The 14,312-nt window shown below is 38.8% G+C and overlaps 1 protein-coding gene across 11 annotated transcripts in view; it reads left to right on the top strand.

Annotated features, from left to right (window-relative positions):
• The window catches only part of BNC2 (basonuclin zinc finger protein 2), a 326,513-nt gene extending 314,994 nt beyond the window's left edge, over nucleotides 1-11,519 (top strand). For 8 of the 11 annotated variants that reach the window (XM_064437881.1, XM_064437882.1, XM_064437883.1 and 5 more), the window contains one exon: nucleotides 8,061-11,519. In XM_064437881.1, the coding sequence (XP_064293951.1) occupies nucleotides 8,061-8,721 (661 nt within the window). In that variant the 3' untranslated portion in view covers nucleotides 8,722-11,519. Of the gene's footprint in view, nucleotides 1-5,737; nucleotides 5,769-8,060 lie in introns of all 11 variants that reach the window. The other 3 variants (XR_010370492.1, XM_064437890.1, XM_064437891.1) reach the window with 3 other exon arrangements.
• Nucleotides 11,520-14,312: the final 2,793 nt, after the last annotated feature.

Below are 14,312 nucleotides of genomic sequence, written 5' to 3'. Positions count from 1 at the left end.
TTGGCCCTTTTCAGATAAATGTGAATTTTATAATTTAGGTCAGATCAGTATTTCAAACCTTTATTATCTTTGCTTAGATTTATGGATTTCTTTTTAATTGGGGAAAAAAACCCCAACCTGTATCAAAGGCTGCTGAGAGAGTAGCAAAATTAGAACAGTAACTGAGAAAATAGTTTCTTTAACAGCTTCCATTACTAATTAAATTCCAAGAACAGTTTTATTGTTTATTCTCTTAAGTAAATGGGGGAAATTATTGCTGCTTCCTTCTAGAAAAATATCAGAATTAAGGTCATATCTTTTCTCCTAAATATGTACACTGTTATATTTAGCCAGAGTCTTACTTTCTGGTTCTTTGATTTTAGCTGCATGAAACTCAGCACTTTCAGTCTGCAGAGATTCTGAGAAAGCATAAAATTCTGGGTTTACTATCTGTTATGTTCACAAATTCTAAGCCTTCCTGTGAGTTTCAGGCTTAAATAAGCAGGAAAGGAACATGAAGTTGAGGTAAGACCACAATACTTTGCTGTATTAGCAAATTGTGTTAGTGATTAAAATAATGTGACAATTCTAAACAAACCATAAATCTTAAATGACAGCCCTTGAGGTGAAGAGAAACAAAGATAACTTTGCTTTAACATTTCATTGTAGGTGAAAACGTAGGCTGAATACTGAGCTGAAAATAGGTGTGGAAAAAGTCTCATGGGAGGAATAATGGACGTTTCATTGCTTACGGTATTTGAAACCAGATTGACAGAGCTTAGTTTTAAACTAAGTAAAGCAGGCGGATAGCTTGATTGGGGCCTGTACAACCTGAGCGGTTACTTCCATATCCAGCTTTAATAAGGGGTTTGCCAATCTGTACATAAACCACCAGACAAATGTGTTCTGGCCTTTGATTTTGTAACAAAAGCTTCTTCAAACTGCTGAAGATTGTGTGGTTTCAGGTTTCATAACCCAACATTAGCTTCTGTCTTCTTAAAAACAAATAAATTTACTATTACTTGGAAAGAACAGAATTTAATAGAAAAGAATTTAATGTTGACTTTTAATGCATTAAGTCTCCAAATATAATTTTATTGTATTACTTAATACTGGGATCACTTATTGTATCTTAAAGCAAAGCTGCCCAAAGACCTATGGCCCGTTGTGGTGACCTCCTGTCTGTGACTTCTTTACAGTGTTAGAATGATAAGGCTGAGTGGTGTTACTTTGGCAAATCATATATTTGCCAGAAAATGCATTTTCAGAGCATTTGAAGTATAAGAGATTGGCATATTTTTTTACTTGGAAATATAGGAAGAGAGGATGTGGTGGGATACAGCTGGAAATTAATTTTAGAATTTTGATGAACAATACAGTGTTTGACCAGTTTCGGTGAGATTTTCATCAGGGAACTTTGTTGCTTACAGTCCGCCAAGAAGGAGCAAGGGGCCAATAGCTAGGACATTTAACAGGGACATCAGTTGGCTTGGCCTTTCTGTCTGCATCAGGGACTGAAAATGGGTTTCCTTAGTCCATAACTGACTGCCCTAACGATTACACTGCTGTTTCATTCTCTCTCTATTTTTCTCTCATCCCCTTAATATTTAAGTGTAATCATATTCTTCTCTTGCTAAAAAATTAAGAAAATTATGCTTTATGTTTCATTTTCAACAGCCTGCCCTGCCCTGAACTGTGAACAACATATTCAACCGAATGTTTCATGCAGTTGGGTTTGTGCTCTGTATAATGCTTGAATTTAAATGAACAGAGTACTCTTTATCATCCAAATTCCCTAACTCTGCTGTGCGCATCAGAGATGAGATTTGGCCTAGTGCAGATAGGACTGCAGCCATGGGTGCATCCAGAGTTGACCTTGAGTCATGCATAGATTTCATACCAATTTCTATGCCAGGACAAGTTCTACTCTGATAAATTCCTCCTCATTCACTTCAAAAAGAAATAAAAAGGCTGACTAAATAAAAATAAACTAAAATAAAGCAGCCATTACATTTTTCTTTCCAACAAATGGATAGTAAATTAACAAAATCAGATTCATTGACAAGTGTAGAAAGAAACGGCTGAAGAGAACCCAGTCTGGATTTATGAGCTGTGTAAATGGCATGTACGTTTAATTGACCATATTTCCTAGGCTTATAATCCCCTTTCTTCTGTTGATGCATAGTGCATCTCGCACTAGAGGAACTTGCTAGTAGTAGGTGGGGTGGAACTGACAATGAATTCTAATTATGGAAGAATACTTCCATGAACTTCATAAGGGAAGGAAAATACTACCACTGGTGGGAGCTGCTTTGGTTTCTGTAGCACTCTGCATTGTGCTGCTGCTGAAACGCCTGTCTGAAAGAGCAGTGGTGAATTGGGAGGTGAGATACCCTTGCCACTTTGCCACAACCACAGATTTCACGTGTACCATCATTATCATCCTTATAGCAGCATGGATCCATTCTTGAGATCATTTAATTCAGAAGGCTGAATTCACTCTGGTGAGGACTTTCCACACACTTCTGCCCACCGTATGTCTAATTGATGAATAGTAACTTGAAAGAACGTTAATTATGTGGAAAAATCAAGTATTCTGGGCCTCCTAAAATAAACCAGACTTTGCTAAAACTTTCTTGCCACAACAAGCTACATCTCAAAACATCTTGGAAAAATACTCTCCTCGTTTTTAAGGGTACATGACATATACCACAGAGCTAAACAGATGTTTGGGCTTTCTTTGGCATACAGAGTATTTTAGATTCTCAGAACTAAGCCTCTTCACCATCCCGTGTTGCCCAGGATAGGAGAGATTGGGTAACTGGAGCTTAGTGTGATATGCCTTTAGTTAAGCTCTTTTGACCTCATATTTCTGCCTGGAAGACTTCATTCACCAGTTGTCTTTATGCAACATTTGAATCAAATGACATTTTGGTAGTTGATGTACAAATAAGGAGTCTAAGAAGTCTGGAGTCATTCAAAGGATTTTATTAGGTCAAATATTTGATGTTTTCTATATTAATATATACCTCTGCCTTTCAATTAGGTTATTAATGTTTTTTTCTCTGTAGATACAGCAGCAACTGTAGCACAAAGAACACCTGAGATGGCCTTAAATTAGCTGGCTCAGGTATGAGGAATAATGGAGCCATGGCAAGCTGAAGCTCAGCTGGTTTTGGCGTATCTTGCTTTGTGATTTTCTGCCTGTTTGGTGGCAGTGTTCATGAACTGGCATAAATCACTCTGCCCAAACTGTGCTTCAGCTTACTCAGGGAAGATGGTTTACATGTACCTTGGACAGTATTCAGAGGAGGCAGGGGCAGCATCATTGTAATCATGTCAGGGAAGAGAACAGCTGAAGCAGGAAACCACAGGTGCCATGGAGAGGAGCAGATGAACAGATGACAAGGTGGCTAGCATTGGCTGAGAGCTGGTACAGGACTTGCTAGAATTTGGGGGTGACAAAGCAAGGGAGAAAAAGTTGGATTAGTGTGGAATACTTCATTTTGGTATGGAGAAGGGGGTCTGGAAACTACTGGAGCAATTTAAGATGGCTAACTGAGTACATTTTCCAAGGAAAAATAGCAAAGAAGATCAGCATTGGATGAGACAAGCAAAGAAATAGTTAAGGTTACCGAGACAAAAGGTAGTATGGGCTTGGCCAGTATTTGTAATGCTACTTTTTTCTTCTTGTGTCTCTCTGACTGCTGTTTGCAGCTACTAGGTCAGAGTACAGGTTGTCTGCCACACACTCTTCTGCCTTTCCAGCTGAATAATAGTCTTTATAGCTTCACAGAAAATCATGCTTCATTTCTGCCCCTAAACTCAACTCCATTCTATTTGGCAATTGCCAGTACTTGTGTTGTCCCAGAACATCTCCCTTTTTAAAATTCCTGGTCTGTACTGCCTCTCTTTCTAGTCTGCCTTTATCCATACTCTTCTTTCTTAATTCAATTTTTTTGCTTATGGAGCCATTATTTGTAGCCATCCTTACATACAGGGGCATGTTCCTCCTACACAGAACTCCCTTGCCATCTTTTCCCAAAGAAACCTTGGGAATGGTACTGTCAGCCCTGAGAAATGCATTCTTTATGCAGGGCACTGTTCAAGCAGCACCCTGCATGGGGTACTCAGTCTGTGCCTCAGGGTGCAATGCTACATTTAGTTGTGTAGCAGATGGGACCAAGGTGCAGGGTCAGGCTCCGAGCGCTCTAGACTGGGGTGTGTATGAAAACATACGTTTCCTTCTCTTCTATCCCAATGATTGTTCAGCTACTGAGAATGTGTTTTGCTAGTACCTTCAGCACATCATATTCTTAATTCTGACAAGGGTTTAGCCTCTCTGACTTTGGTTTTGTCATAAGATTTCAAAACTTCATTGTCCCAATAAATGAACTTTTGCTCAGGATTTGTTCCTCTCATCCCTACCAGAATGGTTTTGCATATAATATTTAGGGAGAGTATTAAAGACAGGTGAAATAGATTAAGAAATGAATGTAAAAGAATCAATTCTTTTGAACTGTGGTTGCATAATGGAAATCGACTGCTATGAATGAACCTACGTTCAAAAGTTATGAACAGCAGAGCTAATGCACTGCCATGAGTTCATCTTTATTATTGCATTACACCTGAATCAATTGATAAAGTAGCTTTTTTTTAAGGCTAGGAATGGCACTTAATTGAATAAAAGTCAATGTAATTATATTAGGAGAATCCAACAGTACTGCTGACAGCGGAAAAGGGACACTACTGAGCAGAGTGCCAGAACTGGTCCGCACATTTCTGCACATCGTTTGCCTGACAGATATTATGGACTGGTACACACTTTAACTAGATTACTGATTGCCACTGCTGTAAGTGAGAATTGAATAAGGGAGGCATCTCGTCTTATCAGAGCATCAGCAGGGTTTGCATCCTTAGTGGTCTTTCTCAGAATGGCCTCTGTCCATCTGGGGCTCGGTGGCCCCTCTTTAACATGGTAATTTATTCTTATCTCTTCATTCAGTGAATGCTGAAGTTATTTTCAGTGCATGCCTGGCTGCTATTTTTCTCAGCAGCAAACCAAGGACATAGTAAGCACAAATGTGTGGAAACAACAGTTACAGTTATCCTGACTAGTCTACGCTGCAACAAATTCCCATACCAGGGAAGTGAGGAGAGGAGAGAGAAGGAGAAATCCTAAGAAGTAAACACATAAGCACTTTATGAGAGGTTCACAGTTAGAATTATTGTGATAAGCACAAATGTGCTTTCATGGTCATTTAATAACACTCGTCAGTGTGGACAGGCCTTCACAGTAAGCTTTTCCTGTACGGCACTTAGAATCTTCATGTGGAGTTGCACGTCATCTGACACCAGGAAGGCAAGGGACTGTCAGGACTAGTGTTTATCATTCATGTATGTGCACACTGCATGCATCTGTTCAGAACTCATTTGTGGATGGTAATGGGGATGCTGTGAATATGCTTTGATTAATTTGCTTTATGTTTTTTGTATTGTGTGGTTGAGTCAGTATCCATCAGAACAACAGTATAAGTGAGATTACAGCTGTCAAAAACAGTTTCACAGTCAAGACTTTTTTAAAAGTCTGTATTTTGTTGGTTTCAGATATTTTCTTTTGTCTTTTTTTTTTTTTTTTAAAAACCAGATATGTCTGGATTGGAATGTGAATTTGTTCTCTCTCTCTCTCCTCCCCCTCCCCCTTTCTTTCTCTTTTCTCCTCTCTTCTCTCTCTCTCTCTTTTGTGATCTCAATTTAGCAAAAGATTAGAAAGCTGATCTTATCACAAGGTAAGCTCAGCCTTCCTAAGTGCAGTGTGGGGATATGCATAATTACACTTCCGCTCCTCAAAAAAGCAATGGTGCTATACTTGCTTGTGTGAAAGGAGTATTTCCCGTGTGGGAGAAAAACAAGGAATACTCTCCACTTTTTTCCGCCCTTGCCCATACCTCTCAACTGTCTCTCATTAGGAGACAAATTTTCCATTCTAGACCCCCCCTTACTGGAATAATTACATCCCAAGCAGACACAATTCAATTAAACTGCAGTTCAGTATCAGTTTTATGTCAGAGAACAGTTACCTGCGTTTGCAGGTGAGTGGAAGGATCGCTTCTATTGCTGTTTTCTTTATTTATTCCCATAAGTTATGTGCAACAGGTAGAAGAATCACAAAGTAAGTGACAGAAAATTACAGAAATTAACTCCACACCAATTTAATCTTTGTACATTTGTATTTTCTTTATTTCTCTGCATTGTATTGCTGTACTATGTTTGGCATGTCAGCTGGTTGAGAGGTATGTTTCAAAGGGTTTCTTAAAACAAAAGCTTCCAATAAGGAAATATTGCTAATAGCTATTGTTCCCCTTCTCCCTTTTTTGTTACTCTAGGACCTGAATGTCTGTAAAATATTTTATCATTGTTATGTCTTCCCATGCCAATTTTATACCTAGTGCTTTTTTTCAAATTAAAGTATTCCTATGTTAAAACTCTCTCTTTCTCTCTCTCTCTTCCCCCCCTCCCCTTCTTTCTTTTCCCTCCTACATTTGGGCTCTGAACTGCAATTTATAATGGGCAGACAGACTGGTGAGTCTGCATGTTGTAAATTGCGGGTTTGGGTCCTTAGCTTGCAAAGAATGTTATGCAGTAGAACTTCGCTAATTCTTTTTTTACTGACTTGAAAATCCAGTCACCCTCTAAAAAACTGAATAAATATTTGTCATTTCCTCAGCAATGGTGCACATTCTGAATACTGAACCCTAAAGTTTTCTAATACTGAAAACTTTATACTGATTCTTATTATTAAGCACTTCAACAAAATGAGCATGTTCTGTGGTCAGAGGTCTTTGATGTCTGTCATGTTTGTTGGTTGCATTGTTACTCCAGAAAATGCAGTTTTTCAAAGAGGGTTTCCTGACACTACTGCAAATCAGTGAGGTTCTACTGCAATAGATGAATAAAGCCAATGTCAAAAGTGGAGAGTAGAATGCAGTATTTAAAATAATAGGCTGTTCTACACAGTTACTAACCCAAAGGCTTACATTGTTTGCAAATGTAGAGCTTTATTTCTTGAGAAAAAAAGGCCCAGATTCTGTAAAATACTTGAGAATATTTTAACTTGTGGCTCTTGGGATCTGGTGCTAAAACCACTGACATCAGTGACAGCTTTTCCAGTCTCTCTTGAGCACCCACAGTGGCTTCAGCATGTATCTAAACCAAAGCCCATGGTTAAGTGTTTTGACTGATTTGGGACAAAATTCTCATTGCTATTAGTAAGATTTTTTAACTGGAAATTACACTGCTTGTGTCAGTCAGCACTGCATCAGACACAGTACTGGGAAAGAGTACAGGGAGGAGTGGCAGTGCCCTCCCAGAAGGATGGAACCAGTGACTTTGGCTAAGATTTTCAGAAACTTACATGTAGATTTCAGAGACTTGTCCTCCTAAACCCTTCAAGTCTTCTCCATCTTGGTTTGGCCTGATTCTGAATCCCTTTATACCAGAATTAAATTATCAAAATCAGAACCTCTGATTATGTATTATTCAGTTACCTTTATTTTTTTCTTCTCCTATATTTCAATTACACAGTTATGTGAGTACATATACATATAAAAATACATTTATATGTATGTATGTATAAATATATAAGTATGTAGAGACAGACGTAGATACAAAAACATACAGATATTCCATATATAAATAATATTTTCTCTTGAAGCAAGGCTTTTAGGAAGGCCAGCAGGGATTCAGGAACCAAGAAGAGCATTTTGCATTTTCTGCTAGTGCAATTTATTATTTTGTAAATATCAGATAAAAGGGCTGTAGTTGCTGCTGGGCCCTAATGTTGAGCAGTGGCTGGAAAGAAAAACAACACATGGGGGGGTTAATTTGCTTGTTTTGGTTTGGTTTTATGTCACAATTGGTTCACTTACATCAAGACTGAATTCTCCAAGAAACGTGGATGGGGGATATTTTTATGATAAATTATTGATAAATCAGAATTTGGATTTGTTGCTTGATGACTGTAGATTTAATCAAAAATACTGTACATTTTTCCTTTTCTCCCTTCCCTCTTCCTTTCCCAGACACAGTGCTAACATAAACCTGCACCGTAAACTGTTGACCAAAGAACTGGATGACATGGGCCTGGACACCTCACAGCCTTCTCTTAGTAAGGACCTCCGTGATGAATTTTTGGTGAAGATATATGGCGCTCAGCATCAGATGGGGCTCGACATAAGGGAAGATACCTCCTCACCTGCTGGTACTGAGGATTCCCATATGAATGGGTACGGCAGGGGTATGTCGGAAGACTATATGGTCCTAGACCTGAGCACCACCTCCAGCATCCAGTCCAGCAGCAGTATCCATTCCTCAAGAGAATCTGATGCAGGAAGCGATGAGGGCATTCTTCTGGACGACGTCGATGGGGCAAGTGACAGCGGGGAATCTGCCCACAAAGCAGATGCCCCTGCCTTAGGTGCAGGTATGGGCACCGATGTCCCAGGATCCCTCATGTTCAACAGTGTTTCGGTGAGCAACGGTGGGATAATGTGTAACATTTGCCACAAAATGTACAGCAACAAGGGAACCCTCAGAGTGCACTATAAAACAGTGCACTTGCGAGAGATGCACAAATGCAAAGTCCCTGGGTGCAACATGATGTTCTCCTCTGTCCGTAGCCGAAACCGGCACAGTCAGAACCCCAATCTGCATAAAAACATTCCCTTCACTTCTGTAGATTAGGTCAAGGATGGACACAGCATATTGCCAGCTCTCAGAGAGGGCCCACCACATCTGAACTGCCATATACAGTCTCCCTTGATATATATATATATATATATATAAAAATATACATATATATATAATCTTTTTCTTTTCTTTTTTAACAAAAGAAAGAAACACCAGGTGCTTTTTCCCCTTTGTTGGTTGTTGGTTTATTTTTTTCCTTTTTTTTGGGATAGAAACAAAAAGGTGAGATCTTTAATTTGGGGGGAGAGACCCATGATGAAAAAAGCAAACAAAAATAAAAAACAAAACCACAGAAAACTTGCAGTTGTCCCTAGTTCTGTTAGAATGTTCTTGGTCATCTCCAAAGAGACGATTTGTTCTACCCATGACTTTTGCCTGAAAAAAAAGAACAAAAAAAAAAAAATTGCAAACAAACAAAAAGAGAAAAAAACCCGATCTACTTAGTTGTCTTTTTGTCTTCTAAGCATTGGGGATAACGTTCTACTAAGCATGGCTGTTACACTTGTATATATATATTGAGCCTTGACAGGCCTATGATGTAAAACAATTGTATTGATGGTGGTTTAACTCTTTTTTTTTTTTTTTTTTTCTTAATTTTTACAGTTACATTCAGCTGTTAGATAAGCAGGAAAAATAGTTTGCTGGCTAGTTCTACTCATTTATGTTAGCTTTAATGCACATTTTTAAAAGAACCACGGTCTTGTTTTAACTACCTGCTAGATATAAGTAATACAGAGGTGCTGGCATGCTTTACAGTACCTGATCTGATACAGTTTTTTTGTCTGTACTATTACATAAATCCAGTCATGCACTTTTTCGTACACTACAAGGGGATGTGTAATAATATCCATGCTTTTTTTTTTCTTAAACTATTGCCATATTTTCAGTAAGTGTCTTTAAAAAAATACACTTAGATAAAAGTGGTCTGGTCAGTATGAGGGCATGAATGCCAAACAAAGAGTATTAGTGTTTAGTGTTAATACAAAAGTGCCAACTTTGCACACGTTTTGAAAAAAGAAAATGTAGTTATTCACCATAACCACAGTTGTAGTTTTTGGACTACAGAAAAAAAAATACTGGGGAGGGAAAAGGAGTGGAGTGAAATACAGAATTCTTGGTGCTTTTTTCAAGTGCCAACTATTACTAGAAACAATAGTGTATCCTTATTCCTTATACACTACATTACATAAAAGAAAAAAACCCAGAATTGTGTCATGTAAATCAATTGAAACTTTTTTTTTTGTCAAACATGCATAATATTTGGGGATATAATGCTGATACTACTTGTCACAGAACAAAGATGAATATAATTTTGTGTGCTTCTTACTATGGCCTGGATTTTTTGTGGTGTTTAAAAAAAAAAAAAAGGAACAGGGAAATAATGTTAACTATGTTATTCTGTAAAGTTGTCTTTTTTTGCAATGGAAAGTGCTGTAGTATGATTAAGGCATGTTTTATAGAAGCAATCAAAAGAAATTAATGGCAGAAGCACTTAGAAGCTCTGAAAACATATGCTGGACTTTTTATTGGGTAACTTTCCCTTTGGATGAAATTAGAGGCCAGAAAAAAAGGATCTCTAATTGTGTTAATGTTTTGTGTTTCACCCACACGGTTTGTAAGAAAGTAACAAAAGTGCAGGAAAGATAACAAGCAAGAGAGCGAGCATGAACAGGAGAGGGAGAAGGAGCAAAGAGCTGAGAAAGGCAGAGAGAAAGAGAGGCTGTCCTCTGAATCTTTTTTGTTTCTGGTGTTTACACATGTTGCTTGAGCTGGTAAACCACACTGGCAGCCTGAGTTACCACAACATACTGACTGAGTGATGGTATTTAGTTAAGTTCAGTCTACAGCCAAAACCATTAGGGTGTGTGTTGTAGACTCTTTTCTTTACAAAAACAATAACAAAAATAAACAAACAATCAAAAAACCCAAGGGATATTTCAGCGTATAATGAAATATTCCTTCAGTGAGAATGTGTTCCTTTTCTGTATTTACTGACCCAGAACATTATTCTTCTTAGACAAGAGTCAGAAATGCTCCATTGTTTCAGCTTGTCATTGTTTTGATTTGCTGTGCATTTTGATTATTCTTAACTTTATGTCCACTTGAGTACTTAACTCCTGTTATGTTTTCTGGAGGAAACTCTTAATATGGATTTCCTCTTTTTTTTAGTGCCCTTTATGCATTTCAGTATTCTTGTTTCCAGAAGTAGGAATCAATAGCTTATAAATCAGTATTTCCAGTTGTAGAAAATAAAAGAAAAATCTTTCTAAATGAATTCTCACTACGTTCCTATGGGTTACAAGCCTCTCATAATTCCTTTATTCTGTACACTGATGAAGCCCTGAAAACATTTGTGGATCCCACAGAAACTGTAAGGAAAATTTACCTTCTGGTTTAACAAAAAAAAACCACAAACTTTATAGCTAAAAGCTAAGCAGTTTCACTGACTTTTTTTTCTTTCATCTTTTTTTTATTTTTCCTCAAAGTCTCAACTACTTTGCCTTGTTAAATATAGTGGAGAGATGTGCTTCACTTTGTTTTATGTTGTGCAAGCTCAGTGTGTTTGTGAGAAAGGGAAATTAGAACAGTAAAGGTGCATTATTCTAAAACACATGGATCTTTGTAGTGTTATCTGTACTGCATTACCATCCCTCCTCCCAAGGTATTAGGAACAAGCAAGATGGAAAGTCTAAAAAACAAAACAACAAAAATTGAATTATATCTACAGAAAGAAAACCCCACTGTTTTGTAGTATGTACGGTATAAATAAATATCATTTTTAATGAAAAACACATTTGAGGTATATAAATAATTCCTCATTGAATGAATCACTGTTCTGCATTCTCATTTCTCTCTGTTTCTGTTAGAGGTCAAATGGTTTTGGTAAACTTGTTTGGAAACTTAAACATCATCAGTAGATAAATTCAGGACATGAATTACATTGAAAAAAAGATCTGTTTATTACACAAAATGAAACAGGACATTCTAAAAAGTAAAAAAAAGCAGGGACAAACCTCCAGAAACTGTTAGAAGCCCTGCAATCCTGCTTTTATGGTATCCTGAACTTCATTCAGATTTTGCATAAGCTGTGTAGGAGATACCGTCTCCGTCTTGTGGACAGAATATTACTCACTGTTGTTTCCAGGCAAATCAAGTGGTTTCTTCAGTGCTAGTGATACTAATCTCAGAACAGTCTTTGTTTTAAAAGGGCACAAACACTTATATTGAATTCAATGGCATTTCCCTCCCTTCTACTTACCGTGCATCTCTGTGAGAAACGGTATTTATCAGAATTGTTCCTGTGGTGGAATTTGTATCATCTGAAGTTATCTGAAAAATCCTTAAAAAGGCTGTATGGTAGAAGTTTGATTTTACTGCCAGAAAGTATCGTTACTGGGTGATCTCAGCAGTGACCCAGCCTGCAAGAAGCATAACAACCCAACATCTCGTGTCCAGCACAGGGCGTGGCTGTTATGGTGTGATGGCAAAAGAAGTGTTGTGCAGTTGCTTATGCCATCACAAACCTGTGGCTATCCTTTCAGTCTCCAAACCTGCCAGTCTAAACTTTTTACAAGAATTAGACCAACTTTGAGGAAGAGACTCCTCATTTTAGATGGAGTTTGTTCCTTCTTTTTTCGTTCTTACAGTTATTGTGATCACTCTTTCCACATTGTTTCACTGTTTATTCCAGGTGGTTGTATTTTTCTGTAAATACCAAAAAGGCTTTGCCTACTTTTAGGAAATAACTCTTCATACTGAACCTCCTTTAGAAACTGAACTACGTGTCTGGAGGTTGTTAAGCATTTTTCTTTGGTTGGGGGGGCATGTCAGGAAAGCATGTGATACTGGTTAATCACCAGCTATCTTTTAAAAACCTGTATGAAACAATTTGGAAGGAAAACAGTACAGTCAAAGCTCAAGAACAGGAACCAGGATCTGAGTTTTAATACCACTGGTGGCCCGTTCTCACTGTTCAGTCTTGGACAGATCACATCACTTACCCGTCTGAGTTTCAATATGTTAAGATATGGCTAATCCTGGTATGGTCTTCCCCATAAGGGTGCTCCTGTGAGGACTAATTAGCTGGAGTTAGTAAAGAGCTAATTTAAGTCATAAATATTTCTGCACACCTTACAATATTTAGTCAATTTTTTCTGAGCTGTACCTCAACCAGGTACATTTTGTTATGGCTGAGATTTTAACTTTGCCTCTTAAACTGCAGCTGGCACCGTGGTGACACTGTAGTTATGCACACAAAGCATAAGCACTCTGTCACTAAGTCACAACTTGATTTGATGAAATGTGGAAGGTATAGATTAAAAAGCCAATTAGTACTTACACAATGCTCTTAAAGATCTCTCAAAGGCTTTTCATGACTGAGCACATATAATTTATATGTTTCCTAGGGATTTGTAGATACTTTACACAGCAAAAAGTGGACCATATTTGCCGTGAGTAAACTTCAGTGTATTTCCTTCCTTCCTTCCTTCCTTCCTTCCTTCCTTCCTTCCTTCCTTCCTTCCTTCCTTCCTTCCTTCCTTCCTTCCTTCCTTCCTTCCTTCCTTCCTTCCTTCCTTCCTTCCTTCCTTCCTTCCTTCCTTCCTTCCTTCCTTCCTTCCTTCCTTCCTTCCTTCCTTCCTTCCTTCCTTCCTTCCTTCCTTCCTTCCTTCCTTCCTTCCTTCCTTCCTTCCTTCCTTCCTTCCTTCCTCCCTCCCTCCCTCCCTCCCTCCCTCCCTCCCTTCCTCCCTTCCTTCCTTCCTTCCTTCCTTCCTCCCTTCCTCCCTTCCTCCCTTCCTCCCTTCCTTCCTTCCTTCCTTCCTTCCTCCCTTCCATTTCCTTCCTTCCTTCCTTCCTTCCTTCCTTCCTTCCTTCCTTCCTTCCTTCCTTCCTTCCTTCCTTCCTTCCTTCCTTCCTTCCTTCCTTCCTTCCTTCCTTCCTTCCTTCCTTCCTTCCTTCCTTCCTTCCTTCCTTCCTTCCTTCCTTCCTTCCTTCCTTCCTTCCTTCCTTCCTTCCTTCCTTCCTTCCTTCCTTCCTCCCTCCCTCCCTCCTTCCCTTCCTCCCTTCCTTCCTTCCTTCCTTCCTTCCTTCCTTCCTTCCTTCCTTCCTTCCTTCCTTCCTTCCTTCCTTCCTTCCTTCCTTCCTTCCTTCCTTCCTTCCTTCCTTCCTTCCTTCCTTCCTTCCTTCCTTCCTTCCTTCCTTCCTTCCTTCCTTCCTTCCTTCCTTCCTTCCTTCCTTCCTTCCTTCCTCCCTTCCTCCCTTCCTCCCTTCCTTCCTTCCTTCCTCCCTTCCTCCCTCCCTCCCTTCAGCTGTGGAAATGAAATTGTACTTTCTCTGCCTGCTCCAGAAGTCTGTAAGTTTTCCATCACCTGTTCCCATTCTATCCCCAAAAAAGGAGCTGTTTAGGAAAAAGAGTAGAGTCAGGTTCTAAAAAGTTGATGATTTGTAAATAAATTGATCTTTCCTCTCTATCTACATAAGGCAGGAGCCAGAACCCCTGGAGAAGCCAAAGGCAATAAAAGCTTAGCTAATGAGGGCGATAGTACTTTGGGATGAATTGGGGCTTGGTACCGTGACATCACTATTCC

The sequence above is a fragment of the Phalacrocorax carbo genome, chromosome Z, assembly GCF_963921805.1.
Source record: "Phalacrocorax carbo chromosome Z, bPhaCar2.1, whole genome shotgun sequence".
In the NCBI taxonomy this organism is placed as follows: domain Eukaryota; kingdom Metazoa; phylum Chordata; class Aves; order Suliformes; family Phalacrocoracidae; genus Phalacrocorax; species Phalacrocorax carbo.
The sequence above is the reverse complement of the archived record's forward strand: the minus strand, read 5'-3'. Positions and strand labels throughout refer to the sequence as shown.